At 50.9% G+C, this 27,994-nt stretch overlaps 9 protein-coding genes across 9 annotated transcripts; 4 read left to right on the top strand and 5 right to left on the bottom strand.

Annotated features, from left to right (window-relative positions):
* Positions 1–2,221: 2,221 nt before the first annotated feature.
* CGGC5_v010210 (Peptidase M20 domain-containing protein) lies at positions 2,222–3,332 on the bottom strand (the record flags this gene model as incomplete). The annotated part of the gene is made up of 2 exons (XM_032021257.1): positions 2,222–2,720; positions 2,782–3,332. 2 exons carry the CDS (start codon positions 3,330–3,332, stop codon positions 2,222–2,224), a joined length of 1,050 nt encoding a protein of 349 aa, XP_031881772.1.
* A 621-nt stretch (positions 3,333–3,953) lies between these two features.
* On the bottom strand, positions 3,954–6,905 carry CGGC5_v010209 (Retrovirus-related Pol polyprotein from transposon TNT; the record flags this gene model as incomplete). Its single annotated transcript, XM_066152285.1, has 1 exon — positions 3,954–6,905. The coding sequence occupies one exon, from the start codon at positions 6,903–6,905 to the stop codon at positions 3,954–3,956; it is 2,952 nt and encodes a 983-aa protein (XP_066008531.1).
* A 464-nt stretch (positions 6,906–7,369) lies between these two features.
* On the bottom strand, positions 7,370–8,905 carry CGGC5_v010208 (uncharacterized protein; the record flags this gene model as incomplete). The annotated part of the gene is made up of 1 exon (XM_066152284.1): positions 7,370–8,905. One exon carries the CDS (start codon positions 8,903–8,905, stop codon positions 7,370–7,372), a length of 1,536 nt encoding a protein of 511 aa, XP_066008530.1.
* A 1,169-nt stretch (positions 8,906–10,074) lies between these two features.
* Positions 10,075–14,969, top strand: TY3B-I (Transposon Ty3-I Gag-Pol polyprotein; the record flags this gene model as incomplete). Its single annotated transcript, XM_066152283.1, has 1 exon — positions 13,845–14,969. One exon carries the CDS (start codon positions 13,845–13,847, stop codon positions 14,967–14,969), a length of 1,125 nt encoding a protein of 374 aa, XP_066008529.1.
* Positions 14,970–16,031: 1,062 nt separating this feature from the next.
* Positions 16,032–16,409, top strand: CGGC5_v010206 (uncharacterized protein; the record flags this gene model as incomplete). Its single annotated transcript, XM_032021255.1, has 2 exons — positions 16,032–16,314; positions 16,372–16,409. 2 exons carry the CDS (start codon positions 16,032–16,034, stop codon positions 16,407–16,409), a joined length of 321 nt encoding a protein of 106 aa, XP_031881849.1.
* A 539-nt stretch (positions 16,410–16,948) lies between these two features.
* On the top strand, positions 16,949–18,562 carry CGGC5_v010205 (uncharacterized protein; the record flags this gene model as incomplete). The annotated part of the gene is made up of 1 exon (XM_032021253.1): positions 16,949–18,562. The coding sequence occupies one exon, from the start codon at positions 16,949–16,951 to the stop codon at positions 18,560–18,562; it is 1,614 nt and encodes a 537-aa protein (XP_031881852.1).
* Positions 18,563–18,826: 264 nt separating this feature from the next.
* On the bottom strand, positions 18,827–20,779 carry BOT1-0 (Cytochrome P450 monooxygenase BOT1; the record flags this gene model as incomplete). The annotated part of the gene is made up of 8 exons (XM_032021252.1): positions 18,827–18,983; positions 19,040–19,200; positions 19,260–19,370; positions 19,429–19,758; positions 19,827–20,033; positions 20,111–20,375; positions 20,432–20,492; positions 20,545–20,779. The coding sequence occupies 8 exons, from the start codon at positions 20,777–20,779 to the stop codon at positions 18,827–18,829; spliced, it is 1,527 nt and encodes a 508-aa protein (XP_031881851.1).
* A 2,658-nt stretch (positions 20,780–23,437) lies between these two features.
* BOT2-0 (Presilphiperfolan-8-beta-ol synthase) lies at positions 23,438–25,174 on the top strand (the record flags this gene model as incomplete). Its single annotated transcript, XM_032021251.1, has 9 exons — positions 23,438–23,814; positions 23,876–24,002; positions 24,061–24,079; positions 24,135–24,289; positions 24,346–24,521; positions 24,579–24,668; positions 24,726–24,759; positions 24,818–25,035; positions 25,090–25,174. 9 exons carry the CDS (start codon positions 23,438–23,440, stop codon positions 25,172–25,174), a joined length of 1,281 nt encoding a protein of 426 aa, XP_031881836.1.
* Positions 25,175–25,461: 287 nt separating this feature from the next.
* Positions 25,462–27,168, bottom strand: OASD (3-oxo-5-alpha-steroid 4-dehydrogenase; the record flags this gene model as incomplete). The annotated part of the gene is made up of 1 exon (XM_032021250.1): positions 25,462–27,168. One exon carries the CDS (start codon positions 27,166–27,168, stop codon positions 25,462–25,464), a length of 1,707 nt encoding a protein of 568 aa, XP_031881835.1.
* Positions 27,169–27,994: the final 826 nt, after the last annotated feature.

Here is a 27,994-nt window from a genome sequence, read left to right as displayed (position 1 = left end):
GAGTCGGTTGGCCAAAGGTGAGAATCACTTTGAGCTGGCGGCCTCTACGCAACGGCGACGTGTGCTGTGCTGGGTCACGGGTCGTAGCGTTCTGGATGGCAGTTGACAAAGAGCTGGAGCAGTGACGCGAGATTGTGACGCGGAAAATGTGGTATTTTTATAGGCACTTGATGATTATGTGAGTAAATTGAATCTCGTGATGAATCGATTTTGAATGTATTCAGAACTCATTGTCGTCAATGCTGTTTCTCCCATGAAAGACAGGATTCAAGCAAGAACTTTAGTCGCTGCTGCATCAAGAGACACATCGCTCGATGCCGTGCAGAGCCAAGCGCCGACTAATCCACTAATCTCTCTCAATTGGATCGTTGCACTTATGCAAATGTTGATTATATCTTCTGGTTACGGCGGCCGCTTCACGAGACGCCTGGTGCTGAGCTCATGGCAAACAACGTTTCTGGTGTAATGTGACTCTCCAAGGAGTGCGCGCCCAAACCGGGCGTTACCTCGGCGTGGTGTAGGGGTGGTGTCTTGATGACCTTGTCGAACTACCGCGTTGCGGTCCCGATGAGTGAGTAACTGACGGCATCATTTGTGCCGATTCTGGACGTGGATTGATAGGCAAAGTGGCCTGGCCTGATCTCCATTCAAGAGGAAGACCTGCGAATGAGACATCATGGTATGACCTCATCCACGTCGTCCACGAATCGCCGAGGTCAAGCTCTTCTTCTTCCGTCTTGATAGCCGCTTCTTCGGAGTAACGCAAAAGTCCCCATCCCATCATCCCGCGCATACCAATGCGTCGGACATCTTCCTGTGCCCTGTCTGGGACCTGCTCAAAGGACATTGGGAACGTGTCGGGGGCAGCGCCCTCGTGTCGTGACCTCCCCAAACGCGCCTCGGCCTCATATGCTCGTTCATCCGCCTCCCTTATCTCGGCCCTCAATTCCTCATGAAATCTTTCGGTTATTTCCATCACCCATGCTTCTTTATCGACGGGATCCTTCGCCCTTTCCGACTTTTCGATGCTGTTCTGGATGCGAGTGATCGCGGCTCGACTTTCGGCGAACTCGTTGTGCCTGATCGCCAAAGATCGGTGGTCCTATTGAATCCTGGCTTCCAAGTGTGCAATGGCTTTCCTGCGTGTGTTCACGGTTCGGAGGGCTGCCGCTCGACTCGTGGGCATTATCGTGTTGTCACGGAGGCAATTCTCTATCGCGATGACCACTCGGCTGTGCTTCTCGCGCCGGATATTGAGGGTGTGCAGCCAGTTGTGGACCCCATGAATCGTAAAACTCGCAAGAATCTCCATTTGTCTTTCTGTGCAGAGCTGCTCGTAGATAAAACACTCGTAGGGGATGCCGTCTGTGAAGGCGTGCAAGCCGGGCTTGGAGCAGCCTTTGCAGTTGCCGAGGGCGGCGGCTATGTCCTTTCGACTTGGGGCAAGAGACTGGATATGCATCTAGTTCACAAAGATGGTCAGCGACGCGCAAGTGTTGAAGTTTCGAGAATGGAATTAGGGCGCGAAGAAATTTTCCTACCCCCTGCATCATGTCCATCGAATCCATCTTCGAGAAAAGAACGTAAGGGGAATAAATGAGAAGAAGACTCTTGGATGTTTCTTCTTGGAATAAGGTTGATTATCAGTGCGGGTTGTGTTGTTTGTTGATGCAGGTTGTGTCGGGGACCAGTGAGAGTGGTGGGAACAAAAAAGGGGGGTGGGAATAGCTGCAAGGAGTCCTCCGTTTCTAGGACAGATTGTAATTTTTTTCTAGGTTACGTAATCTGTCAGGTGTCAGTTGCTCTAAATTCATATATATGGGATCAATCCGATCCCGATTCAGGCCAAATCCGGGCCCAAACCAGGAGAAAGCTGGTTCTAAGGCCGTTCCAAACCGTGCGATAGGGTTGACTTGGAAATATGTCATGGCCTACCTTTGCTGTTTCAGTGGGCCAAGATAGTAGCTAAATATTAAGCGCATGCTTCTTCCACTCGACCAGGAATCGTTGTAAGTTCATCGTCACTCCAGATGCTGTGAGGTACTATCAAACTGGCCGGGCACGAGAAGAAGTGCTGTCATTTCAGGATCAGTGTTGTTGAATCGAGTCTTCGAGTGTGCTTTGTCACAACCACCTGCATAAGAACAACGATCTGATACTAAGTAAACGTAAAATTTTCGTTGGAGGAATCATTTCAAGAAATACTAATGCATTATGCTAACTAGAGGAAGTGAAGGACAAGCTTCTTGTATCCATCTATGCTGCTAATCAACTCTGGTACGCGGATGTATTCATTAGGACCGTGAGCAACCAATATCGAACCTGGCCCGTAGAGAACTCTGTTCTTACAGAACTCGGCCCGCAGACGAGGCACGTCCGTACCAAAAGCGACCGGAGCAGCTTCAAATCCGCCTATCTCCCAGTCCAGCAAGGCTTCTGGGTATTCAAACACCCACTTCAGCTCGATATCCGGGTGGCGCGAGACAATGTCCGCAACCTTGATCTTGATTCCGGGTAAGTCACAGACCATGCGGACTTCGCAGAGAGCTTTAGCAGAAGGAGCGACGATATTGTGCTTCTCTCCTCCCTCGAGAGTTCCAATGTTGAAGGTAGAAGGGCCCAGAAGCTCGGACTCAGGCCAACTTGCAGCTGATAGATCATTCAGAACTGCAAGCAGTGCAGACGTTGCACTTTTACCGAGGTGCGGGTATCCTGAATGGCTGGTTTTCCAACTATGAGCATCTCTGTGGCATATCAATGCAAGATGAAAAGTAGACTTACCAGGCGACGCCATTGGCTATAAGTTCAAAAGCAACTTGACCCTTATGTCCCTTCGCAAGCTTGCTTTCAGTCGGTTCGGCAAAGATGCCTGATTCCCACGTGACTCCCATATCGTTGGCCGCAATCATTCCATGCCCTCCATTTTCCTCGCCGACCACGAATAATAGCCCAATGTCACCTTCCTCGCGAACCTTTCCTTCTTTTCTCAGCTCCTCAGCTGCTAGGATTTGAGCCGCCAATGGGCCCAGATCATCAGAAGAGCCCCTTCCCCTGATAATGTCGCCGTCGATTGTGAGGGGAATGTGAGGCGGCACGGTATCCATGTGAGCCGTTAGAAGCACCCGCGTAGTCCTCTCCGAGCCGAGATAGGCGTAGACATTATGTCGATTGGATCCGGGCGCAATTGGAATGCGCTCAACAGTGTAACCCAAGCTTTGAAGATGCTGTTCCAGAAACACGCCAATACTGTGTTCAAGCTCGCTAGTGCTGACAATTGACATCAGTGATTTCAAAAGGCCCACTGCCGGATGGTCCATAATGTTGGACGCCATGGTTGATTTCGCTTGTTGTTGCAACGCTGGTTAGGCTCTGACGATATTTTGTTGTTAAACGTGTCTCCTTAGCGTCGCCTCGTCTAGTGTCAGATAGACAGCGTGGCTACCAGCGAGTAACGGCATAACTGTGTATTGATTGATTGACTATCTTGTTGTAAAGGATAAGTGGCCAGTTGGCCAGATCCATCGAGATGTGCTACACTACATGAAACAGATGCAAATAGGCCATATTGAGGTTAGGAAGCAGTACCGGATTGCATAGTTGAGATGCTTGACTCGGTTATGCAATGTAGGCCTGACACACCCCCTCAGAGATAATTCTAAAATAGAATGAATCTCTGTTATACGACATAACTAAAAGAGTGGCCGTTATGCCCGTTTTGCTGTGATCGAAGAATAGATCAGTATAAAAAGAGCGGCTGTTCCCTGAATAGAGAGCTTTTCAACTATCAGTATTCCATGTACTCAAAAGATAGAAATCAGTATAAACGATCATGAAGTTGGTGATGTTGAATCTGTTGATGTGAGTGGTGTTTTCAGCCTGCTGACAACCCCTCAAGAAGACAGTGCGATAGGTCTCTAACTTTCCAGTTGAATGGATCTGAGAGTGACACCCTTTTATACTGTGGGATCTGCAGTTTCGATGTACTTCTGAACATCTGTCATCCCAAGCTGAGCTAGGAATAAACTGTGTTTCTGAGGTGGCAAAGCTTTTGTGGTTCCATCTGCAACCATCTCGTTGGTCTTAACCCACTCGTACTTAATGATACCAGTACGAAGTTCCTGTCGTAACCATAGGTTATTGATGTTGATGTGACGAAGTTTGCTTGTTGCTTGAGGTCTCTCAGCTGTAAGCAATCTGAGAGTCTGCTGATTGTCGCATTGCATCTTGAAGTCGTCATCAAATTCAAGTTGAAGTTCCTTGACTAGACGTATGGTGGCTAGGTATTCTTTCGTAGCCTGAGTGAGGGCCACAAGCTCTGCTTCAGTGCTAGATGTGACAACTCTTCGCTGCTTAGAAGACTTCCAGGCGATAGGACCTCCAAAGAGCATCATCACATATCCCTGAGTACTCTTTCTGGTGACTGTATCATCTGCAAATGAAGCATCTGAGGCACAGAAGAGTGTGCCTTTACCTTCACAGTTGAACTCAATAGCGAAGTATCTGGTGTTCCAGAGATAGCTGAGACAACTGTTGGCCGCTTGCTGATGCTGGTGGGAAGGGTTTGTGCTGAACTCTGAAAGTCTGGATGAAGTGTAACAGGCGTCTGGTCTTGCTATGATAGCAGCGTAGTTAATTGATCCAGATATGCGCTGATAGTGATGAATCTCTTGGGGTGAGGCTTGACCTGGGTTTGGGACAAGCTTGTCAGATCCTATAGGTGTCATAGGACCTCTCCTCCCTCTATCAACTTTGAATTCATCACAGATCTTGGTGATATAGTTATCCAGGCATAGCCAAAGTTTCTTTTGCCTTCGGTCTCTAGTGATTCGAACGCCTAGGAAGATGTTGAGTTCTCCCATCTCTTTCATCTCATACTTAGATTTGAGACCATTAATAAGCTTCCTTGCTTCTGCTTTATCTCGAGAGCGATAAGCAATTGCAATGTCGTCCACAAAGATGAAGATAACTAGATGTCTGCTGATGAAGATGCAGTCATCCTCATCTAGAGGTGTGACTCCTAAAAGCATAAGAGTGGTCTTGAGACTCTTCTGCCATAGCAGTGGACTTCTTCTTAGCCCATAGAGAGCCTTGCGAAGTATGAGGCAGTAGCCTGAACGGTTGAAGCCTGGTGGAAACCATACGTAGACAATCTCATCTAGATTAGCATTAGTGAAAGCATTCACAGCGTCAAGCTGAATTGTATCCAGGTTAAACCTTGCTACAACAGCCATAAGACTTCTGAATGATCTTCCAGCAAGGGTAGAGGCGTAGGTCTCCATTCCATTCATAGGTTGGAGATCTCCTCTAACGCAGATCCTTGCTTTGAACTTAAGCAGTCGTCCATGCTTATCGAATTTGTATGTGAACACCCATCTGAGGGGTAGGATCCTATGCTCCTCTTGGTCCACATCTTGAAGTCTGATAGCTTCGAAGGTGCCCTTTTTCCACACTATCTTGTTCTCAACGTTCATTGCTGCTAGCCACTTTGGCCAGTATTGGTGTTGTTTGGCTTCAGCATATGTGGTTGGCTCAGGAGGAAGATCCTTCCTGTATATAATGCCAAGATCATAGGCAGAGGCGTCCATAGTGTCCTTATCTTTGCTTGTGTCGGTTGACAGGGTGAAGTTGGATGTACCAGATGATCCTCTTTGGTTTCGGCGCCTTCCTGAAGATCTGGTGGCGTTAGGAGGCTGGCGGTTCACCTGACCAATTGGTGTTTCCCTGTTGTAGATATCTGCGTTTCTACTGCCTATAGGGCGACCTCGTCTTGATGTTGGCCCTTGAGGGGTAGGCTGTGGAGAAGGCGATAGAGATACAATAATCTCAGGTTCAATTGTGACAGCTGTCTGTGTGATAGCTGACTGCCCTGTAGAGTCTGGGGTAGGTGGAGTGAGGACTGGAGTTGATTCTGGTGACGATTGTCCTTGTTCCTGTTCATCCACCCCCTCAGATGGACCAGGCTGAGTGCCTTCTGGCTCTAGGGATTGATCTGGAGTCAGCGTACTGCTAGGTCCATCTGTATGGTCATTCCTCTGCAGGAGGTAGATATGCTTGGATGCCTCATGGAGGAGTTCATCCCCATCCCATAGGACCGAGTCCATAGGGAGGTCTTCATCTTGTGGATCTGGGAACTTCATCTCAAGCTCTTCGAACTTGAACTGTAGTTCCTGACGGTGGAGAAGACTTGTATCCTCAACCCTTGGGTCATACATAGATGATTCGTCAAAGGAGACGTCTCTTGTTCTGAGGACCTTGTTCAGGGCTGGCACCCAGATCCTATAGATGGTAGTGCTGTCATAGCCACAGAGATAACCGATACAGGCTCTTGGCAAAGTCTTGTTCGACTTTTGCTCGCCTCTCTTGTATTCCTTGGTGAGAGGATAGGCTCTGCAGCCATATCTCTTGAGATGTCCAAGTTGAGGCTTTTCTGACCTTTGATGCGTTGAGCCTGGCTGTTGATTGAGCCATTCGTTGATCACTCCTTCAGGGGTCTTCCATCCAAGGATCTTATGTCCTATCCTGTTGCAGAGATATACAGCGGCTCTGATGAGTTCCGGGGCCATAGACTCTGGAAATCTTGACTGAAATCTCAAGGCTCTTGCGATCATAAAGAGCATTCCTCCAAGCCTCTCTGCTGGGTTCTGGGCGCCAGTGTAATCTGCTGATCTTTCAACTAAGATACCTTCCATAGCAGCCCATAGGTCGAAGGCATTCCGGAGTGCTGTCTCCCAGTCAAGTCTGATAACCCGAACTGTGATAAAGTATTGCTTTTCAAGGAGGTTCACAAGCCTCTGTATCGCATCAAGACCTTCCTTCCGGGTTCGAAGAGTTCGGATCCAGTTGAAGTGGGACCATCTATCTCCCATGATCAGAGCATACTTTTCGTCGTTATATGTGTTGCTCATAGTGAAGAAGTCGATAACAATGTAGTCGCCCGGAGCTGTTGGCCTATGATCTGAAGGTCTTCTGGAAACTCTCCTCATTGCCTTTGCTGTTGAACAGGCTACACACTCATCTTTAGTGATGCCTGTCACTTTCATGCCCATTGAGTGGTTGAGCAGCTCCTCAAGCCCTTTTGCACCTGGGTGGCCAAGTCGTTCATGCCACAGCCAGGCTTCAGCCTTAGATACAACAGGGTCTGAGGACTTCTTGAATCCTGAAAAGGACGTTTCTTCTTTATCCCGACCTGTAGGCTGAAAGGTAACTTGCTTGGATAGCGGTGGAGTCTCTGTTGCCTGTGGGGCATGATACTCAAGAAGGTATTGCCCATACTGATGAGGGGTCTTGAATAGTAATTCTCCCTGAGAGTTTTCCATCCCTGGGTGTTTGGAAGTGAAGAAGAGACCCTTCTTCCTGAGTGGCTCTGTGGCTACGATTTGGAAGTGAAGAAGAGACCCTTCTTCCTGAGTGGCTCTGTGGCTACGAGCGTCACAGGGTAGTCAGGTGTGTACCACACATCTCTGACTCTAATCCCCTTCTTCCCCTTGCCCCCCATATTAGGGCGGACTACCATAGTACCTCTTGCGACAGCCTGAACTGCTCCTCCACCTGTGAGGATAGCCTTCTGCCAGGAGTAATCAAGATCCTTCATCCTGGTGATATCGTTACAGACATGAAAGGCTGTTCCACAGTCAATGATGACACTGTCCTTAAGGCAGAAACCTGAAGTAAAGCTGGATGGTGATGGGAGGGATGAATCCACAGTACAGAAGGATGAGTCTGAAGATGAATCTGCTGATGACATAATAGAAGCATCATCTGAGTGGCCAACATATGAAGTGTTGTTGCTCCTTTCTCTGGATTGTGACCTAGACCTTTGTCTCCAGTTGGTTGAGGATGATCCTGATGATCCCTCCTTGAGGACTTTGTCTAGTCTCTCTTGTATTCTGGGATGGTCTTTAAGGAATTTCCTGCCTGCCTCAATAGCCTTCTTGTTCGAATCCTTCTCTGGATCGTAGTGAGAATGTCTCTTAGCTGGATTCATATGCCAGCAGTCAACAATATAGTGTTTTTGCTGTCCAAAACAGGCTGGGCAATCTGGCTTCCTTTTCTCCTTCTTCTTTGAACTGTTGTTCTGTGAGGATGAGGAGTTGTTATCCTCATTTTCCCCTTGCCAGGTTGCAAAGCTGGTTGAACTGACTGGAGGTTTGCTTGCAGTAAGCCAGTCTGGGTGAAAGGTTCGAACCCATCTCTTGAACTCCAGGGCTTGTGTGACTCCAGATGGAACCTGTGGTGGTTGCTGTACCCCATCCTGGGCCTGGCCAGGCTGAGCCTGGGTGGCTTGAGCCTGAATAGGTTGAGCAATCCTTGAGAAGTTGAATGAGGCTCCAGTGTAATACTCTGGGGCGATCTCCTTGACCGTATTCAGGAAGTCTGCCACTTGTGTGGTTGAGTCTGCAAGCGCTGGGACTCCTGCTGAGGCTGCCTCCTCCATAATCTCCTGGTAGACAATAAGCCATTCAGTAAGACGAGTCCTCTTGATCGTTCTGCGATGGATGTTGTATCTGTGAAGGACTTGCTGTTGTCTGGCGTAACTATCAGGGCTCAGTTGTTCTCTGAGAGCCACTATGATGCCTCTGACTGATTGCTGGTTTGTTGTCTGGTTGAGGTAGACCTGGTTGACTGAAGAGTTGATCCATTTGAGTACCTCCAGGACTCCCTTCCGATGCTTTTCATGAATCCTTGCTGCGTCCTGGTGCTCCAGTGCCGCAACCTTGAGCAGTCTGTCATAGTTCTCAGCGTCAACATCTGGAAATCTGATCCTCGGCTCAACTAGAACCTCAGTTCCATCAGGGTTGACATATGGCCAAACCTCATGGAAGGTTGCCGTCATCCTGAAGAGATTATACCATTTGACCCAATCCGCATCGCTCTCTAACCTCTGAGTTGTCTTAGAGGTGTCCATAGTGATAGCTTCACTTAAGCCAGTCTAGTGATGATTTCAAAGGAATTCCCAGATCCTCTGATAGTGATTCTTAACAAGTAGTTACTTGTAGTTGTTCTGCAGGGTCGGCCGGTCTCGTTCGGCGTCGCTTGGATCGGTCTTTCCGCCTGATATTGCGGCTTCCGTCCGTAAAATATGCCTCAAAGATGGAGGACTTTTGTGTTCTACGCCCAGTTGACTCTGGACGATTAGGACAGTCTTTGCCGTCGCTTTTGCTGGCTTTACTTTGCTGCCATCTAGGATATGGGGCTGTAACGATCCTGATCGCTGTGCCTGTCCTTTAGCGTACTTCTTGAATTGATTGAATGAATCTCGCGATCAAGAGCCAGTTACCAGAAATCAACTGGGCTCATAACTGTCAGATAGACAGCGTGGCTACCAGCGAGTAACGGCATAACTGTGTATTGATTGATTGACTATCTTGTTGTAAAGGATAAGTGGCCAGTTGGCCAGATCCATCGAGATGTGCTACACTACATGAAACAGATGCAAATAGGCCATATTGAGGTTAGGAAGCAGTACCGGATTGCATAGTTGAGATGCTTGACTCGGTTATGCAATGTAGGCCTGACATCTAGCATCCCCTCTTTAAATGTCGCCTTCGGGACTGGACCGAATCAAATGTTCGGGACTGAACCGAAGTACCAACCCGTGAGTCACTGCTTACGTCCACGTCACATGACCCATTTTGAACCAACTTCAAAACGGGCCCGCCTCAGTTACTAGTTGTAACGGGCTAGAGCCCGGCCGAGATCTCCGGCTTTGCCGGAGCAGCTACCGAGATCCGGCTCCGCCGGATCCACTATTCTGCTGTAGCACACCGCCTAGCCCCGGTCTGCATCACTGCTGCTAGGCGCCTATCCCTGTAAAGTCCTTTCCTCCTTCTTCAGCTTAGAATAGTCAATCGACGGCACCTCTACGTTGAACAAGCCTAGGGGCCAGCCCCTTACATATTCTAAGCTCGACAACAAAAGACGCTATACGAAACCTCACGAGAGCGATATGACGATTCGCTAGAGGGTAGTGCAAACGAGAAGACGCTATACGGAACCTCACGAGAGCGACACGACGATTCGCTAGAGGGTAGCGCAACGAGAAGACGCTATATGGAACCTCACGAGAGCGGCACGATGGATCCGCCAGAGGGTAGCGTAAACGACGCGATGAATGCTGAGATTGATCGCCGGATCAACGAAGCGGTCAACGCAAGCGTCCGTCCTCTTCAGGACCAGATGGCCCAGCAGACGGCCCAGATGACGCAGCTCTTGACAGCTCTGAATGGGCTTATGTCAACGGATAGAGCAACCCCTACGCCGCTTGCGAGCAGCGTAACGACCCCGTCCACAGCCGATACAACTATACAGGCAACGAGCGACGGTATAACGATGGCAGCTAGAGGGCGGAGGAAACATCAAATACCAAACCCACCAAAGTTTAGCGGCATACGTAAAGATTTCCAACGTTGGTTCCTAGAGATGAAGGGAAAGATACGAAGAGATAGGGAAGCTTTCGACTGTGATGCCGATATATTCGCATACATCTACGCAAGGCTGGAAGGCACAGCTCAAACCATGGCGTCACCCTACTACGCTCAAGGCGGAGCAGATGGAGCGGAATCCTCCGATCAGTTTATGCAATACCTTGAGACTCGCTATGGAGATCCCAATGCAGAAGCCAGGGCACTGGATAGGCTACGTACTATCCGACAGAAGGAAAACGAAAGCTTTGCTACATTCCTCCCAAAGTTTGAGAAGGAGTTAGCAGAAGGTGGAGGAGGACACTGGGCAGACGCAGTCAGAATCAACTATCTGAAAGGAGCCCTGAACTCCACTCTGCGGGACCGTCTAATTAGTGTAATCGATCCCCCGAAAACCTACCCAGAATACGCCCGGGTCCTTATGATAATAGGGTCAGGGCTAGATAGTAGGACCTACCAGGAACGTCACGAACGACGACGATACCGAGATGCCGATGGGGACACCCTCATGGCTGGAGTCAGCCGGACTAAGGAGCCCAGAAGAGCCGCAAAGTCACAGCGCTACCGCAGCGACTCTTCCTCATCAGAAGACAACATAAGGCCCCAGAAAGATAACCGTAAATGCTATAACTGCAATAAGATCGGCCATATTGCTACACGGTGCCCTAAGCCAAGACGTTCAGGGCCTAAGAAGGTCAAGAAGGTTGAGAAAGCTAAGAGGCGAGAGGAGAGCAGCGATAGTAATGCTATAGAGGAGCTAGGAAGCTCTGAAGCTGAAGAGAGCTCGGGAAAAGAGTAACTCTAACGCGAAGTCGGGCGTTAGAGGCCAAGCCTAGTGACATTACAGAATGGAAGCAGTTCAAGCATCACATGAGCAGCAAATCAGCAGTGATCACTACCCGCATACACAAGGGCACTCAAGCAGACGCCCTAGTAGACACTGGGTGCGATCTATACTCCCTTATCGACCACGACCTCGCCCGTAAGCTCCGCCTACCGGTAGTAGACCGCTCTGAGCGGCTGCTAGGCAGCTTTAGCGACGCTACAGGCGCTACAAAAGCAACAGGTGTAGTTGTCTTCAACCTAGAGCTGTGTGGTTATGATGAGAAGATCTTTGCATATACCGTACGTAGCCTTGGTGACGACCTGTTCCTAGGGAAGCCTTGGATGGAGAGGAACCGTATTCTATACGATGCCGCTGCACAACGGATACGGCATAGGAGGGGTGGCGTAGACCTACGCTTAAAAGGCGAAGAAGAACCAGATCGAGTAAGGGAGATCAGAGCCGCGCGTCTCCTTCCAGGAGCTCCTTTCACTGCACTCTATAGGAGAGCACAACGAGACACCAAACGAACTGCAGGATACGAAGTCCGAGCCATCAGCCTAGCAGATATACAGAAGGCCCTTACGAAGAAGACTGAGAAGGCAGATCTAAAGGCCCTCCTTCCGCCAGCTATACTAGCTGAGTTCCACAAGCTGTTCCAACCTGACGAAGCCGCCAACCTTCCACCACATCGTCCTGGGGTCGACCATAAGATCCCTATCAAACAGGATAGTAGTGGTAATGAGACTGTACTACCATGGGGGCCGCTCTATAGCATGTCACGAGAAGAACTCCTCGTCCTCCGTAAGACCCTACGAGACCTACTGGATAAAGGCTTTATCCGCGCCAGCAGCTCAGAGGCATCAGCACCAGTACTGTTCGTACGTAAACCAGGGGGAGGGATACGCTTTTGTGTTGACTACCGCGCCCTTAATGAACTCACTAAGCGCGACCGATACCCTCTCCCCTTAATCCAAGAGACACTACGCACTGTTAGTGCTGCTAAGTGGTTCACGAAACTGGATGTGGTTGCAGCGTTCCATAAGATACGAATTGCTGAAGGAGAGGAGCATAAGACGGCCTTCAGGACAAGATATGGGCTATTCGAATGGCTAGTTGTACCCTTTGGGCTTACAGGAGCCCCCGCTACATTTCAACGATATATCAACGGAGTGCTTCGAGAGTACCTAGACGATTTCGCTACGGCATATATGGACGACGTACTGATCTACTCAAACGGCTCACGGCAAGACCACGAAGCAAAGGTTAAGCTAGTACTACGGAAGCTTGCTCTTGCAGGGCTCCGGCTAGACCCTCATAAGTGTGCGTTCTCTGTGAAGACAGTCAAGTACCTAGGGTTCATTATCACCGCAGGAGTAGGCATCTCCTGCGATCCTGAGAAGCTGAAGGCAATCAAGGAATGGGCTGCGCCAAAGACGGTTAAGGGAGTTAGAAGCTTCCTAGGGTTTGCAAACTACTATCGGATCTTCATCCCAGCATACTCAGAGATTGCTGGACCCCTTATATCTCTTACAAAGAAGGGCGTCCTATTCCACTGGGGTAAAGAGCAGGAAGTAGCATTCCAGGAGCTTAAGAGGATCTTTGCAGCCAAGCCTATCCTACATCAACTAGACCCTGAGCGTACAACCTACGTTGAGGCTGACTGCTCAGGCTTCGCCCTTGGAGGAGTACTGTCACAAGAAGATGAGCATGGGAGACGTCACGCAGTAGCATACCACTCGCAGCGGCTGAATGCCGCCCAGTTCAACTACCCAATCCACGATAAGGAGATGCTAGCTATTATTAGCTGCCTACGAGCATGGAGAGCGGAACTGCAGAGCGTCAATAAGTTCAAGGTTCTATCTGATCATAAGAACCTGAAGTACTTCATGACAAAGCAGAGGCTCACAGAACGACAAAGCCGATGGGCAGAGGAGCTGTCTCAGTACAACTTCGAGATACAGTACCGGCCAGGAAGTGAAGCAGTAGTGCCAGACGCACTCTCTAGACGCGAACAAGACGTACCTACGTCTCTAGAGGACGAGCGCGAACAAGGCCGGATTCTCCAGCTTCTTCCCGAAGTAGCCCTTACCTCAACGCGTACACGACGCGTAGAGGCAGCCCCATCAGTGCTTGTGTTCACCGACGATAAGGAACTACAGCAACTCTGGGACCAGACCCAAGGGCAAGACCAAGTCTACCAGCAGGCATATAATGCTGTGAAACAACGAGAAAGAAGCTTCCCTCCTAGCCTCAAGCTAAAGGTCCAGATTGCTGAGTGTGAGATCGATAATGGCAACCGACTACTATTCAGAGACCGGATCTGGGTACCAGGTAGCGAAGACCTAGATAGCGAGGCGAACACACTACGTACTCGTATCGTTCAAAGCAGCCACGACTCAGTACTTAGTGGCCACCCTGGTAGAGATAATACCCTCGCGTTAGTCAGTAGGCGCTTCTACTGGCCTGGCCAGTCACAGCTAGTACGACGCTTCTGCCGCAATTGCGATGGCTGCGGGCGAAGCCACATCTGGAGAGAGCATCGAAAAGGACTTCTGAAACCTCTACCAATACCGCAGCGTATACGAAGCGACCTCGCTATGGATTTCATTACCGACCTTCCCCTTACGGATAAGGGTGAGCGATACCTTTGGGTAATTATCGACCGGCTAGGAAAAGGCGTAACCCTTGAAGCTATGGAAAGTATGGAAGCTGAAGCCTGCGCTGAACGATTCCTGAGCTGCCACTTCCGCTTCCACGGCGTCCCTACTTCAATCGTGAGCGACAGAGGAAGCAACTGGACGAGCCGCTTCTGGCGGCAATTCTGCAAGCTTTTAGGAATAGAACAGCGGCTCAGTACTGCCTATCACCCACAGACTGATGGCGGCCCAGAAAGGATGAACCAAGAGATCCAGGCCTACCTACGCAATTACATTACCTACTCGCAGAAGGATTGGGCGAATAACCTCCCAGCAGCTCAACTAGCGCTCTGCAGCCGCGATAGCAGCGCTATAGGCATGAGCAGCTTCTTCTTAGAACACGGATACCACCCAGAGCCTGTCCGGGTTCAAGAGGCAGACCCAGAAGACCATGGGGGCCGTCGCGAGGACCTGGCACGCAAGTTGGTAACAAGGCTCCAGGACGTGATGGATATGGCACGGTCGACCCTTGCCTCAACGCAGCAACGCTATGAGGAGCTGGCTAACAGGAAGCGCCAGCCTACGGAGAGACTAGAAGCAGGCGACAAAGTCTGGCTTCACATGGGCCACTACAGGTCTCCTAGGCCATGCAAGAAACTGGATTGGTTGCACCATAAGTATACCGTTACGAAGGTTATCTCACCATACGTGGTAGAGCTTAACGTGCCAACGGCTATATACCCACGCTTCCACGTGGATACCCTGAAGCGTGCAGGTAACGACCCTTTACCTGGGCAAACGCTAGACGACGAGCAGCCGCCCCCAATTATAGATGACGAAGGCGAGGAGACCTGGAATGTAGAGAGTATCGACGCCGCCGCCTGGAAGCGTCGAGGGCGTGGGAGACGCCGTGAAGTGCTGGTTAAGTGGGAAGGATACGCAGAGAGAACCTGGGAGCCTATCGAGACGCTCCAGGGGACGGAAGCGATGGAGGCTTACGAACAACGTTACGGCCCTGCGATGAAGCACGACGGAGACCCAGCTCTAGCGCCACGGACGCGCCGCCGGAGGGGAGCGGGGAGGTAATGTAACGGGCTAGAGCCCGGCCGAGATCTCCGGCTTTGCCGGAGCAGCTACCGAGATCCGGCTCCGCCGGATCCACTATTCTGCTGTAGCACACCGCCTAGCCCCGGTCTGCATCACTGCTGCTAGGCGCCTATCCCTGTAAAGTCCTTTCCTCCTTCTTCAGCTTAGAATAGTCAATCGACGGCACCTCTACGTTGAACAAGCCTAGGGGCCAGCCCCTTACACTAGTCCAACGGTTGAACAGATTCAGCCAAATAAGCGAGTCTGCTAAGATGGATGCGGTTCAAGGATAGTTGACCAAATGGACAACACCCTACTACAATAAGGTTACACATTTGGCAACCTGGGACTCGAATTATAGGGGACAAATCCCCAATCAAACTTGACATACGACGACCTTCATGTGCACGTAGTTCGGTGATAGAACAACACATCTCATGTTTTCTTCAAGCATTGAGGCTATGTTTAGTATGACGAGGTGAGTTTGCCCCAATCTAGGAGTATGATGTCTCTCAAAGCACACCCGGTTCTCAGGTATCTCTGTCCAGGCCACGCTTTTGCCCAGACCCAGCCATCCGCGTGGCAACAGGAAGGGTTGCACCAATCGGACGGGTCGCTGCATATGTGCCCTCGATAGAATCTATGTAGTTTGCGAAGGAACGCCAGCGTAAACGTGGTCTCAACCTTAGTGCTCAAGCTAACGCCTTTCACGCAAGACTGCAGAGTCCCGCGTCAAGATAGCATCAAATCTTCTTTGGAAAAGCAAGCCGTGTATTCTGCTTGGAGCATCGCAATTTGACGGCGAAAAGTCGTGAAGTGCAACAACCTCTGTGGCACCCGAGCAGGAGAGGTAGATGCCACTAGCCGCGATGAGTGTTGCCTCAATTCAGCGTGTCATTCGCCCAGGGCATTAGAAATCAGGAAGGCGCTCAGGGGCTGTCACACGTCGGAACTAAACATATAAAGCTCACAAACTTCCCCTGGGTGGAGACACACGAAGCCATACCAAATAGAAAAGCTGCTTCATCCAGCGATCTCCGTTCTATCAGGTTACTCGAAATTATGACTTCAGAGAGGATAACCATCTATCAAAATGGACTTTCGACTCCCGGTGTGCACGTCCGACACGAATCAGACAGTCAAGATCCGCCACCCGAATACACGTATCCCGATTTTCCTACCGATGGGACGATCACGCTTGGCCGCGTCAACACCCCCTTCTCAAACTTACCGGCAACGGAAAGATTAGTCAGACGACAGGTTCCGATCATCGCCATTTCATCAGGGTCTCCCGGAGTGCCAATCTACATGGTGTGCTTCCTGCTGGTCATTTGTTTGTTGGCCTGTAAGTCACATCTCGGAAAATAAATCCTGTGCGGACCGGCTAACCCCTGAATGACAGATCATCTGGTTTCGCTATGTATGGCCATCTATACTTGATGACCCTTAGGGCATATGCACTGCAAAACAAGTCCTGAATGGCCTGATTTCATGTCGAATTGAACCACTTGGGAATGCCCTCAGCGAAAGTCGGTGTGAGTGACGGCGTGGATAATTCTTCCAATTGAAATCACGGTCTCGTGCGGACTTAGACGGCCATCCTCTATTGTGTGAACTGCAGAAATACACCCTGATACCGGGTTTTGTGGTTTTGGAGAACCCGTGCGGCTCCCCACGGAGCCTCAATTCTCGCATCCAGGTGCACATCCCGACGACTTACCATAACGAGATTGGAATTGAGTTTTAGCTTCGATGGTTTTCCGGTGAGGGTTTGGGTGAAATCACGGAATCAGCACTTACAGTTCACTGGGCGCGTATCTCTATATATACCTTGGTCCCCGTGTACGCCAGCGCCATTCCAAATTGTCCAGATTGCACGCTGTTTTTGACTACTCGAATTCAGATTGTTCAGATTTCTCGTCGATTGGACTACTTGACTTGAGAGGCTTTATTTCCCTGATTTCTCTACGACAGCAGCCATGGATCCGTTCAAACCCATCCCGTCTGGAATCCTCCGGATGATACTCGAGATCCTGCCGAGCCGCTCCGATTTTACTGCTGCGACTGAAGCGTCCAAAGCCTTTCGTAACGCAGCTGATCCGTTCGAACCCGTCCCGTCTAGAGTCCTCCGGATGATACTCGAGATCCTGGCGAGCCGCTCCGATATTGCTGCTGCGACTCAAGCGTCCAAAGCCTTTCGTAACGCAGCCGTTCGGTTCGAACACATCCCTTCTGAAATCGTCATGATGATACTCGAGAGCATGGCGAGCCGCTCCGATGTTGCTGCTGCGACTCAAGCGTCCAACGCCTTTCGTGCCGCAGCCATCTCATCACGCAACCAGATCCGCCTCTTGCAAGTCCAGAAAGATCTCAGCGGAGATCTTCTCCAAGCCGCGATGGCTGTCATGTTGTTTCCAGGTCCGGGTTCGGATGAAGCGTCAATATCCCGTCACTTGGACGACTGGAGAAATAACAGGCTTACGAACCCATTCTCTGATCCTAAACATCCCAACAACAAGATCCACATAGAAAGGTTGGATAACCTCTGTGGATGCTTGCGACGTGTCATCACCGACTATTTGTCCAAGGCCACCAGTGTTCGACTGCCGTTTGCGTATCGAACGTTGCCAACGTGGTCAAACCCACATTATTCTCAGATGACCACCCAGAGAGATCTCCGCCAACATCACTCGAACAGTTTCAACATTAACAACATGGAAACTGATGAGCGGTGCCGTGTTTATCGCGCCTTTCTACAATACGAAATTCTCAGCAAGATCTACGGCCCCTTGACAGCGGCAAGAGCGCCTGCCGGTCCTCAACCCAGGTTTCATACGTTTGACTGGAATGATCTCTTCCACAACTCCACACCAGCCTCCGACCACAAGCTCTTTGGGAGCGTTCGCGAGTATTACATCATGACACACCGCGCGGTGCTTGCCCAACATGAAATGAGTCCTCTTCAGACGTTTCGCCAACAACCTCCACGATACATGCCGGAGGAGTGTGAACATGCGCCTCGCGTGGGACAGTATGATTTTCCACCCAACCGGAGATACGTGGTAGCACGTAGCCGAAGTCGTGATATCGATGGGTTTGCTGTGTTAGCCAGCGGCGGTCTTGATATGCTCGTGGGCGTTCTGACGGCACAACCAGCAACAATGCGCGTTCTGTATCGGGGGCTCTGGCGAGAATGTGAACGCAACTTTCACAGGTTTGGCCGGGTTGATTCAATCCCGGGTCTAGATACAAACGATCCAGACTACGCAAACTATATCAACGAAACACAACACTGGTTTTTGGCTGGTCTGGTTCGGTTGCAAAGACAGAGGGGTTACGGCGTTTTTCGAGACGACCGCTTCTATCCGCGCTCTATGGCATCCATGACACAGCGGTTTCGACAAGGAACAATGCAAAGCAACTTCTTCATCTTCAAAGATTATCGAATCGCAAATTCCAGGGCTAGGGGTGCGGAGACTTTGTATTCTCACCCACACGTCTGGACCAGCCTCAACCAGTCTCGCATTCTTCGAGAGGCTTGGAAAAGATGTGAGAGACGCGGGGCCTGCTCTTGGAGGATCATGACAGAGTAGACAGCGGTTCGTAGGGTAGACAGCGGTTCGTCGGGTAGACAGCGGTTCGTAGGGTAGACAGCGGTTCGCAAGGCATACAGCGGTTCACATTCGAACGATTTGCAGTTTAGAATAGAACATTACTTATAAACGAAGACGGTTTCTCCCAGATTCCATGCGCCTAGTGAATAATTCCTCATGCCAAGCCGGGACGCTGTCGCATACCTAGCAGATTCAAACCTGTCCACGCTATTCAATGGAAGTGCATATTCAATTTTACGGATGTTATTTGATGGAGTCAATCTTGACTCTGATAGGTTTCCAGATCCTGGCTGCAGCACTGTCAATCCAAATTGCTGTCGTCTCATCTGTCTTGTAAAGACTCATGTCGAACCGGCTGAAGAAGTTTGCGATGCTGAGGTACATCTCAACATAAGCAACGCTATGGATGATTAGCTCTTTGTTCAGATTTGACCAGACTACCGTATTGAAACTTACTTCATGCCCAAACAGGATCGCGGTCCCTTGCTGAATGGAACGAAATACTTCTCCAACGCCCATCCCTGTTCTCCGAGCCAACGTTCTGGAATGAATTTCTCAGGCTCGGCGAATAGATCAGGGTTGTCATGAATAGTGCGGAGAGTCTGCGAGACAGTTGTCTGTGAGGCAAGTAGAGTCAGCATACCGCACGCAATATCGGAAAAGGCGCAATACTTACTCCTTCCGGAAGATAGTAGCCGTCAACAGTGGCGCCGCCTTTGGGGACTCTTCTCGGGATGATGCCAGGTACTGGAGAGGAGAGACGCAAAATCTCCTTGATAGTCGCGCTCTACATGTTAAAGGTCAGTAGCACATCCTCAAAACCACGCGCTGAATGAGCCACGCACCAAATAAGGTAGGCTGCTGATGTCACGGTACTCATAAAGACCCTCTGAGTTGGTGTCAACAGTCTTCAACTCTTCAAGCACCTTATCCAACTTGTCAGGAAGCCTGAGCAAGTAGTAAGTGCCGAAGGTTAGGCCAAAGCTGGTTGTGTCGGTGCCTGCAAAACACAAAGCCAGAGCTTCGTCAACAAGCGCCTCGCGGCTCAGCTTGTGGTACATCTTTGTGTTTTTGGTGCTCAGCAAAGTATCAAAATATGTGCTTCGGCCATCGGAAGCGGTGTCGATTCCAGCGTTTTGCTTGTTTTCAATCTCCTGAATCCACTCGGAACATTGCTGCGGGAGTTGTGTTAGGCGATATGCAATGCAACTTCAGGACGTGGGTCACCGGAGGATTTACTTACGTGGCGGAACTGAGCATATCCCGGCAGTAGCTTTTGAGCGATGCTCATAGGAATAGCCATGGCAAGATGAATGAGAAACGGGAAGTGCTTCGTAATCAGGAAGTTCTCTGCAAACTTTTCCATGATGTCCAAGAAGGGGGGAAACTCCTCATCCTGGTCAACCAAGTTCATGTTTCTGTCGAATAGGACAGGCATAATGGTATCGACCTTCAGCAAAGAACATAAATTAGCAACCTTTCCAGCAAAAGTCACAGATTAGAATCAATAACAACGGTAAAACTTACTGTCACGGCCTGCCAGAAGGGCTGCATGCTGATAGCTTCTCCCTTCTCGAATGACCTCTGGGCCCTTGCCATGGCCCTCTTGACGACGTCAAGAACGACGGGGGCCAATTGATCCATCTGTTTTGGCGAGAAAATTGACTTCACAGTGTTCCTGCGCTGCTTGTGCGCCTCAGGATCAATCAACATGATGATGGAATACTTGATACCGCCTCCGCTCTGGAAGAAGTCAGGGTCCTTGGTGTACTTGGTGCCATTTCCGTAAACCCTTGATGACGATGTTAGTTTACACTTTTCCCACTGAAGACTCAATTGCTAACATACTCTTTGAAATATTCTGGGTTATAGACATGCACTCTGCTTGGTGATACTCTCACAACAGGTCCTGCTTCGGATCAGTCCGTGAAGTCGCGTTCGGGCATCGGGATCTCACTCACCATACTTAGCGTGAAATTTGGGGTAATCCTTGATGTAATGGCCGTCCAGGATGACATCCTGGTAGAACTCATACCAATAAGTTGCTGCAGCGTACCATGGGCCAGGGATGTTTCTGAGGGGGTGGAACAGTAGCCTGTAGGCCACGAGTCCGACGGCATAGAGCACAAGCCCCACGACAAAAATTCGCGGGGCGTCGCTCAGGAGACTCTGCTGGCCCAGAAGCTTCAGGGCCATGTTTCGATGTGGGTGAAGTCGGTCGACTTCAGAAGCGATCGCCTTGGGTGCGTGGAGAAAAGAGAGAGGTAGAAGTAATGCAATTGACTCGCATAGAACGAAGAGGTCTGAGCCAACGGGATGAGATTTGGCGAATCTCGCTTCCCTTATGGTCTTTTCGCCGTCGCCGCGCTGCACGATTCTGCACTCAAAGATAGTGTCGCCCAAGTTGGAAATGTTCGACCAAGGCACTCTCGCTATTTCGAGGAAAGGCAGCAGGCGGCAACAGCGTCGAGAATCCCTGATCGAACCAATCGTTGATCATTTTCTCCATTGGGGGTTGAACCTATATGTAAGTATGCAGGACATCTGCGGGACCCCATCAACTCATCAATCGCACGTCGCTATGGCCCTCACCGCTAAATTAGCGTGGGCCTACTGTGCCGTTCGATGCCTCTGGCCCTGAAGCAGCGCTGCCGTGTTACTCAGACAAACAAAACAAGGGCGTTATTTGGTATGTTTGCCTGGATACAGAGAGGCTGAATTGGTCATTCAACGGATCACGGGCTGACAGTCAAGGCAGCAGTCGAGGCTGCAAGGCAGCAGACAATGGCTTACATCACTTTCGGTGTTGCCGCCTTATGGATTTGGGGCGCCACTGGTTTGGGGGCCGATTTCTCGCATCTTGCTTCCCGAAATGTTCGGGTTAGGGCTGAAGTGCCTGAGTGCTGAGACCCGTTGATTCATTTGGGTGGCTGCCCGGGCATCCTTTACATGAGATGTCACTGAAACAGGACCTGTCAAGAGGCGCGGTCGCTGTTCCTTCCAGGCGGAACTTGGTTGTGATCCTTTTGTGGCAACTCTCCACTGCCGGAAGCGGCATCGTCTGATAGTCCTCTCCGTGACACGATCCACTTGCAGTGCTCCGTGGAGTTCTTCAGCGAACGAGATCCTCGCCGGATTGCACACGAACATCGGACAAACATTGCATGAGAACATCTGACAACTGTTGACAAGTCAACATGTCGTGTCTCATTGGCTATTCTTGTGCGATGCGATGTAACCAGCCCCTGATGTTCGAGTTCCGACCCCTTCTGGCGGGATCAATCCAACGGGACCACGAGTCTTTCCATGTCTTCCGGGGGGGTTTCTTCTCCTTGGCACCACGGTTTTGGCCTCTGGAGTCTGGAGGCACCTGCGGACCCCTCAAGACCAAGAGCCGAGCCCACACACTGCGAACCATCCCGGCATCTCATATGGCTACTCTCTCATAGGCTAGTGACCTGAAGACCGCGGGGCCTATGAAAACACTCCGACGGAATGTGGACTGTGTCTGGCTGTCTGCGCCGCGAACCTGCAGCGCCGCCAACATTTAGCGGCTCGGGACGATTGGCTATCCTCTCCTTCGGTGAATCTAGCAGGCTGTAAGGCAGGGAAATCCCAGTATCTGCGACCGGCAAGCAAGCAATCCTAACCACAACAACGTGTTTTTTCGATTTTCCAATTGAGCAAAGTTCAGACTTCGGCGTCCTAACTCTAGTCCGGGTAATACCAGACCGAATCTGGTCTTTTCTTGGGGATTTCCACTCTTCCCAATGTGATAGCAGGGTTGCATCAGTTCCCCCAAGTAGGTACAAAAGGGAAACCTGCAGACAGAACGGATCTTGCTCTGTGTGCTAGGTACAAGTCTGTAATCGGTACCCCCGAAAGGGGTATCCTAGGCATTACAAGCGGAACCTCGACGCGCAGTCGCGCATTATTACACACAATACCTAGCTCCACGGGCTCCAAGTGCCGCGATGCTGTCACATGGTGCACCTTAGGGTCCCCAGTGAGAGGAGATAACTTCTTGAGGGGACTTTTACGTGGATAGCGGCCGCCGGAAATGTGTAGGCTCCAATGCACGCCAATGGCGGTGCAGCAAGGCGAAGGCTGACATTGCTGACACCGAGTCACCGACGGCCACAGTTATGTCTCTTTTGAGTAAATGCCTGTCAGCTTCTATGGACTCTTACGCCCCCAGAATTGTCAACTTGGGAAAATCAGAGTTTGGCCTTGCCTCGGGACTGGGACATCCATGTCTATGGTGATGTGTCCAAGTCCCTGACCCTCCTAGCGGAGCTAAGATCAACTCCTTGACTCGCCCTTCTGTGGTTCGGACAATAATCGCCGCCTCTTTCGCTTGCGGTGACGAAACCCTCGCAGAAGGGGGTGGGTCTCTTCTCCCGGTCGTCCTAGGCTTCCTAGTTAGTCACAAGGGCAGCCTGACCGGTGTCCTTGGGGTCAACATCTCTGTCGAGGCGGAGTCCTGTTTGTCAATGGCTTGGTGTGCAGGTTTGCCTGCTGCAGGAACGTCCAGACCTTTGGGGGCTTGCGCCGACAGGTGAGTCCGCTCGGCGTTAGCCAACCGACGAGACAAGATGGGAAGTCGGGGTGGAGGATGACGTTTGGTCACTTAGCTGTGTGGCTCCAGGTCTGTTCTCTCAATTATAAGGTGTGGCCGCATAGGGCTGCACTTGTCATACTCATAAATGGCGCGAAGCTACATATTCCCTGGACGGACGAACCAAAAGACACAAATTGAAGAACGCCGCCATCTCCCGCCTTCTTTTCAACCCTTTTTTACTTTCTGAGAGATCCCAATCTCGCTCCCAAACTCAACCAACTTCCACGCCGAACATGAGCTCAGGCGACAGGTACAGGGTCTCTTGCAAGAGGGCCTCCACAGACATGGACCCCTCGTCTAACGATGTGGTTCCCTCGAAAAGGATCATGCTTGGAAGACGCCCCTCGATTACCACCGCGTCGGATATTAGTCCCTCAGAATCTTCATCGCCGCCAGCTACCCCAGTTTCCGAGTACCAAGCAACTGCAACTCAGACCTCGCCTTCGGATCATGGCAGCGCGGCATGCGACGGCAACCTGCGTGACATCATGGCGGCCGACGCCCAATACGTCCGGATTCCGGACTGTTTCTCGTCCATCATGTCCGTCGAGCCCGCCATGAATGTCAACTGGGAGCGGCTCAAGGAGGAGGCCAACGCATGGATCAAGGAGTACGTGATTTGAGACAGGCCCGGTGATCATCTGCACGAAATCACGCTAACGAACGGCCAGCATCTACCACCTCAGCGATGCACAGGCGATGAAGCATTCACGAGCCAATTTTGCGTTCATGAACGCCATGTGGATTCCGTACGCCGACGAGGAGTCTTTCCGGGTGATGCTGGATTGGAACAACTGGGTGAGTTATCAGACGACGCAATAAAGTTTCAAATATTCCGACTAACACCCGTATCAAGGTCTTTGCTTTCGATGATCGTATGTGGGCATGGTACACCCTCGCCTCTATTGGTGACTAATCAGGAAATTGTAGAATTCGATGAAGGCCATTTGAAGGACGACCCCATCAAGGCGCAGAAGGAGCTTGATGCTCACATGGCAATCTTGGAAGACAAGAACCCGCCAGTGCAGCGTGACGACAACCCCATTCACTACGTATTCCAGACAACTTGGGATCGTTTCAAGAAGGTCAGATTTCAATTGCTTCAAGTTTCGTACGCTTCACGAAGACTTACTCTTCCCAGAGAACATCACCAGAGTTACAAGCTCGCTACAGGGCATCCATGAAGGGCTACTTTGAAGGCCTGATTGGTCAAGTCAAGGTGCAGGAATCACAAAAGGCGTTGAAGATCTCAGTCAAGCAGTACATGGACTTCAGAAGGGCGACAATTGCCTGCGAGCCATGCTACGCCCTCGTTGAGTGGGTGCCAGATGAAGCCTTTTCTTTCGTTCCGTGGCTAACAGATCTTCCCTCCAGGTATGCGCACGGAATTAGCATCTCGCAGGAGCAGGTTGACCACGAGTCGGTCCAAACCTGCATGCAAACTGCATCTGATCTCGTCATTCTGTAAGTTGCCTAGTATGACAGCCTGCAGCTACTTGCAGTTCGCTTACACCAGTGCAGTGTCAACGACATCCTCTCATATCGCAAAGACTTAGTAAGTACACAACCAACCAGCCAATCTCCATGCTCGCATCGCTTACGTCCGTATGTAGGAGCAAGGAGTTGACCACAACCTCATCTCGCTTCTTAAGGCGCAGGGCTACTCAACCCAGGCTGCTGTGGATAAGATTGGTGACATGATCGATGAGTGCTACAAGAGATGGTACGGCGCGATGGCGAGAATGCCCCTCTGGGGCGAGAAGATCGATCGGGAGGTCCTCAGGTACCTCGACGGCTGCCGCAACATTGCGCTTGGCAATTTGCACTGGAGGTGAGTCGTTCTGGCCGACGCTTGAATCATGCAACCCCTGAACATGAATTGCAGTTACGAGAGCGGCCGTTACCTGGGTGCAGAGGGGGCTGAAGTGCGACAAACTCGCATTATGCGCCTTCCTTCTCCGGGTGTTTAAAAAGTTCTGCGTGCTTATGGCGTCTTGGATTTCACAAAAGCCGAGTCAATTATTTGCTTGATGATGCTTGGTGGCCGTTTATCAGCGTTTACGAAGGAGTTGGAATAGTTTAGACGAGATACCGGACATCGTGTCCTGCTTATGGTTTTGGGTGGAGGCTTTCTGATTTTTCCTTATAGACATTCATGGGGTTGCAAAGATACCAAATTGCAATGTTTTTATTGATGTGGTTTATCCTAGAGATCATGTATCCCTTCTTTTGCTCTTTCGTCCGCCTTGTGTCTTCGTCACTTGTTTTCTCGCGCCGCATGTTCCCCGGCTCGCTTGCCAGAAAAGACCCCATCAGCGATTGACAACCCACTCACGTACCCGTTGGCGCAAACTCCGACGGCAGTTCTCCCAGCTGCATATAAACCGGGGATGGTCTTATCTTCCCCTGTCAGGACCAGCCCCGTGTCTCCATCGACGCGCAGGCCGCCAAGAGTGAGGCCATTGACAGCTTGAATGCCTCCCACGCGGCACGAGATGTCAACGCCGTAGAAGGGGGGCTTCAACAGCGGTGTGCAGTACTCTGAGGCCTTATGCATGCGATCTTCATTCCGGCTAGAAATGTCCCGGTTATACCCCTCCACCGTACTTTTCAACCCCTCGGCCGATACGCCGAGTTTGCTGCCCAGCGCCTCGAGCGAACTTGCTTTTTTGTAATCCCAGTAAAGCCAGTGGAGTCGTTGAACCAACAGAGGAAAGTTTGTTTGCTTAAACAACTGGCCCCTGGCCTTAGCCCACTGATTTGAGTCAAGAATCAGAAATCCTTTCGCGTCGTGATCCCGAATCATGATGTCGCTTAGAGTCGCCCCGTAAATGTCCTCGGCTGCAAATCGCTTGCCGTCTTGGGCCACGACAACACCCTCAACCAGGGCTGTTGGTGGGTACAGAAAACGCCAGGCGGACATCTTGTTCATGTTGGACACTGAACCCCCGGCCTCGACGCCGATGTTGATTCCAGACCCGTCATCGCCCTGTGTTCCAAGGGGTGCGACGGTGGAGAACTCGGGGAGATAAACTTGCCGCATTTCGTGATTGAAGGCGAACCCGCCGGCTGACAGCACGACAGCACGCGAGTGGATCGTTTCTGACACAGCATGTTCCTGCCAGATTTTATCAGCTTTTCGGTGATACTTGTCCGCCAACTGTGAAGCCATCAGCTGATACTTCTTGGTCTTCTTGACCAGGCTCTCGTGCTTGGCAAAGAGAGAGTTCGTATTGGACATTGTCCTGATCTCTACTCCACTTGTCTTTCCCTGGCCATCGAACAGGACTTTTTGGACTTTCGTGGCAGGCTGGAAGTCGACCCCAAGTCCCAAGGCCGACTCTAATAGAACACGCCAGAGCTCCCCGCCCGAGAACCCTGGTTGAACCATCCGATGTCCTCTCGGAGCCGGTTCCGCCATCTTGTTGAAAGGATGCGACTTCTCATTGCCAGAGAAGTACAGATAGTGTTGATTTGTCGGATAGCTCGTCTTGTACGGACACAAGGATGCCTCGAATCGTGCGCCGTGTTTCTCCAACCACTCGTTTCGCTGGACGCTCTCGTCGCAGAACCTGCGCAAGGTCTTGTCGTCGACTGCGTCCCCCGTTTCCTCTTTCAGGTAGGCAAACATGTTGTCCGGTGAGTCGTGCCCATAGCCTGCCTCCTTCTGCTGCCTAGTTCCACCTCCAGCGTACACGACGCCGCCCGAAAGCGCGGATGCGCCGCCCCCGTGGGCATCGTCGAGAAGGAGCACCTTTGCGCCTTTTTCCGCCGCCGCGATACTCGCGCACACCCCGGCTACCCCACCGCCGACGACAACTACATCTGGGGGCTGAGTCCGCTTCAGAGTCGAGTACTTGTGGTGAAACCGGTTGGGTGCAGGCAATATTGATTGGAGACGCCACGACGATGCATTTGGTTTGGGGACCTTTTGCAATGCTGCACTTTTGCGGCAGAGCAGCATGACGATAGTGCGGCTAGGCTCGCCAAGTGAGTTGGGTTATGGTGAGGTAATAACAAGAAAGGAAATTCGGTGTTGGGTTTACGGGCGAACGAGGGATTGCGCGGTTTTTGGGATAGGTAAGCGGTTCAATTGTTCAATGTCTCAGTTTGCTTGCTGCTATTCTCCCGTTCATCCCGTTGTTTTTGACAGCAAGCGCGGTGTCCTTTGCTGTCCGTCATTCCGCGAGTCTTGAACTTAGACGTGTTGGCTCTCCCACGGAGAGCGTGCGTTCCGCGGAGACACAGTGACATTTGTTTACCCCGAAGCTTGGCAAACTCCGAACCATTGTGCTACGTGCTGCACCTACCCTTCCTTTTCATGAGCACGATGCGATGTTTGAAACTCGACAATATTACTGATGTTTGCTTGATAAGGGGGTTTGCATATTAAGCACCAACAGGAGGGGTTGGACAAGAGCACGCAGCAAAGCATGGTGGGTCTCTCGGCTGAGGTACCCATCATCCCAGGCAGCAGCTAAATCCTTCCGGGCATGTTCCAACGCAGGAAGTGACAATCCATCATCCATTGCCCTTGCTTGTTTGCGGGGGCGGGCAGAATTAATGATCGCAAGTTGAAGTCACGATGTAGCCGGCTTCATCGCCACTGGAGTTCTAAATAATGGACAAAGGCACTGGACAAGCTCACATATCACGCCAACACAATTGGGCGGCAACATTGAAGGATTGACATGAACTCGGGGGCTACCCCCATTCAAATTCGTACATGCGGGCTTCATACAAGAGTCTTGCGTGCTCTCAGTTGACTGCTAGCTTATCACCACGAATGA

This window comes from Colletotrichum fructicola, assembly GCF_000319635.2.
Source record: "Colletotrichum fructicola Nara gc5 chromosome Unknown KSG_Nara_v1_contig05, whole genome shotgun sequence".
Lineage (NCBI taxonomy): Eukaryota > Fungi > Ascomycota > Sordariomycetes > Glomerellales > Glomerellaceae > Colletotrichum > Colletotrichum fructicola.
The sequence above is the reverse complement of the archived record's forward strand: the minus strand, read 5'-3'. Positions and strand labels throughout refer to the sequence as shown.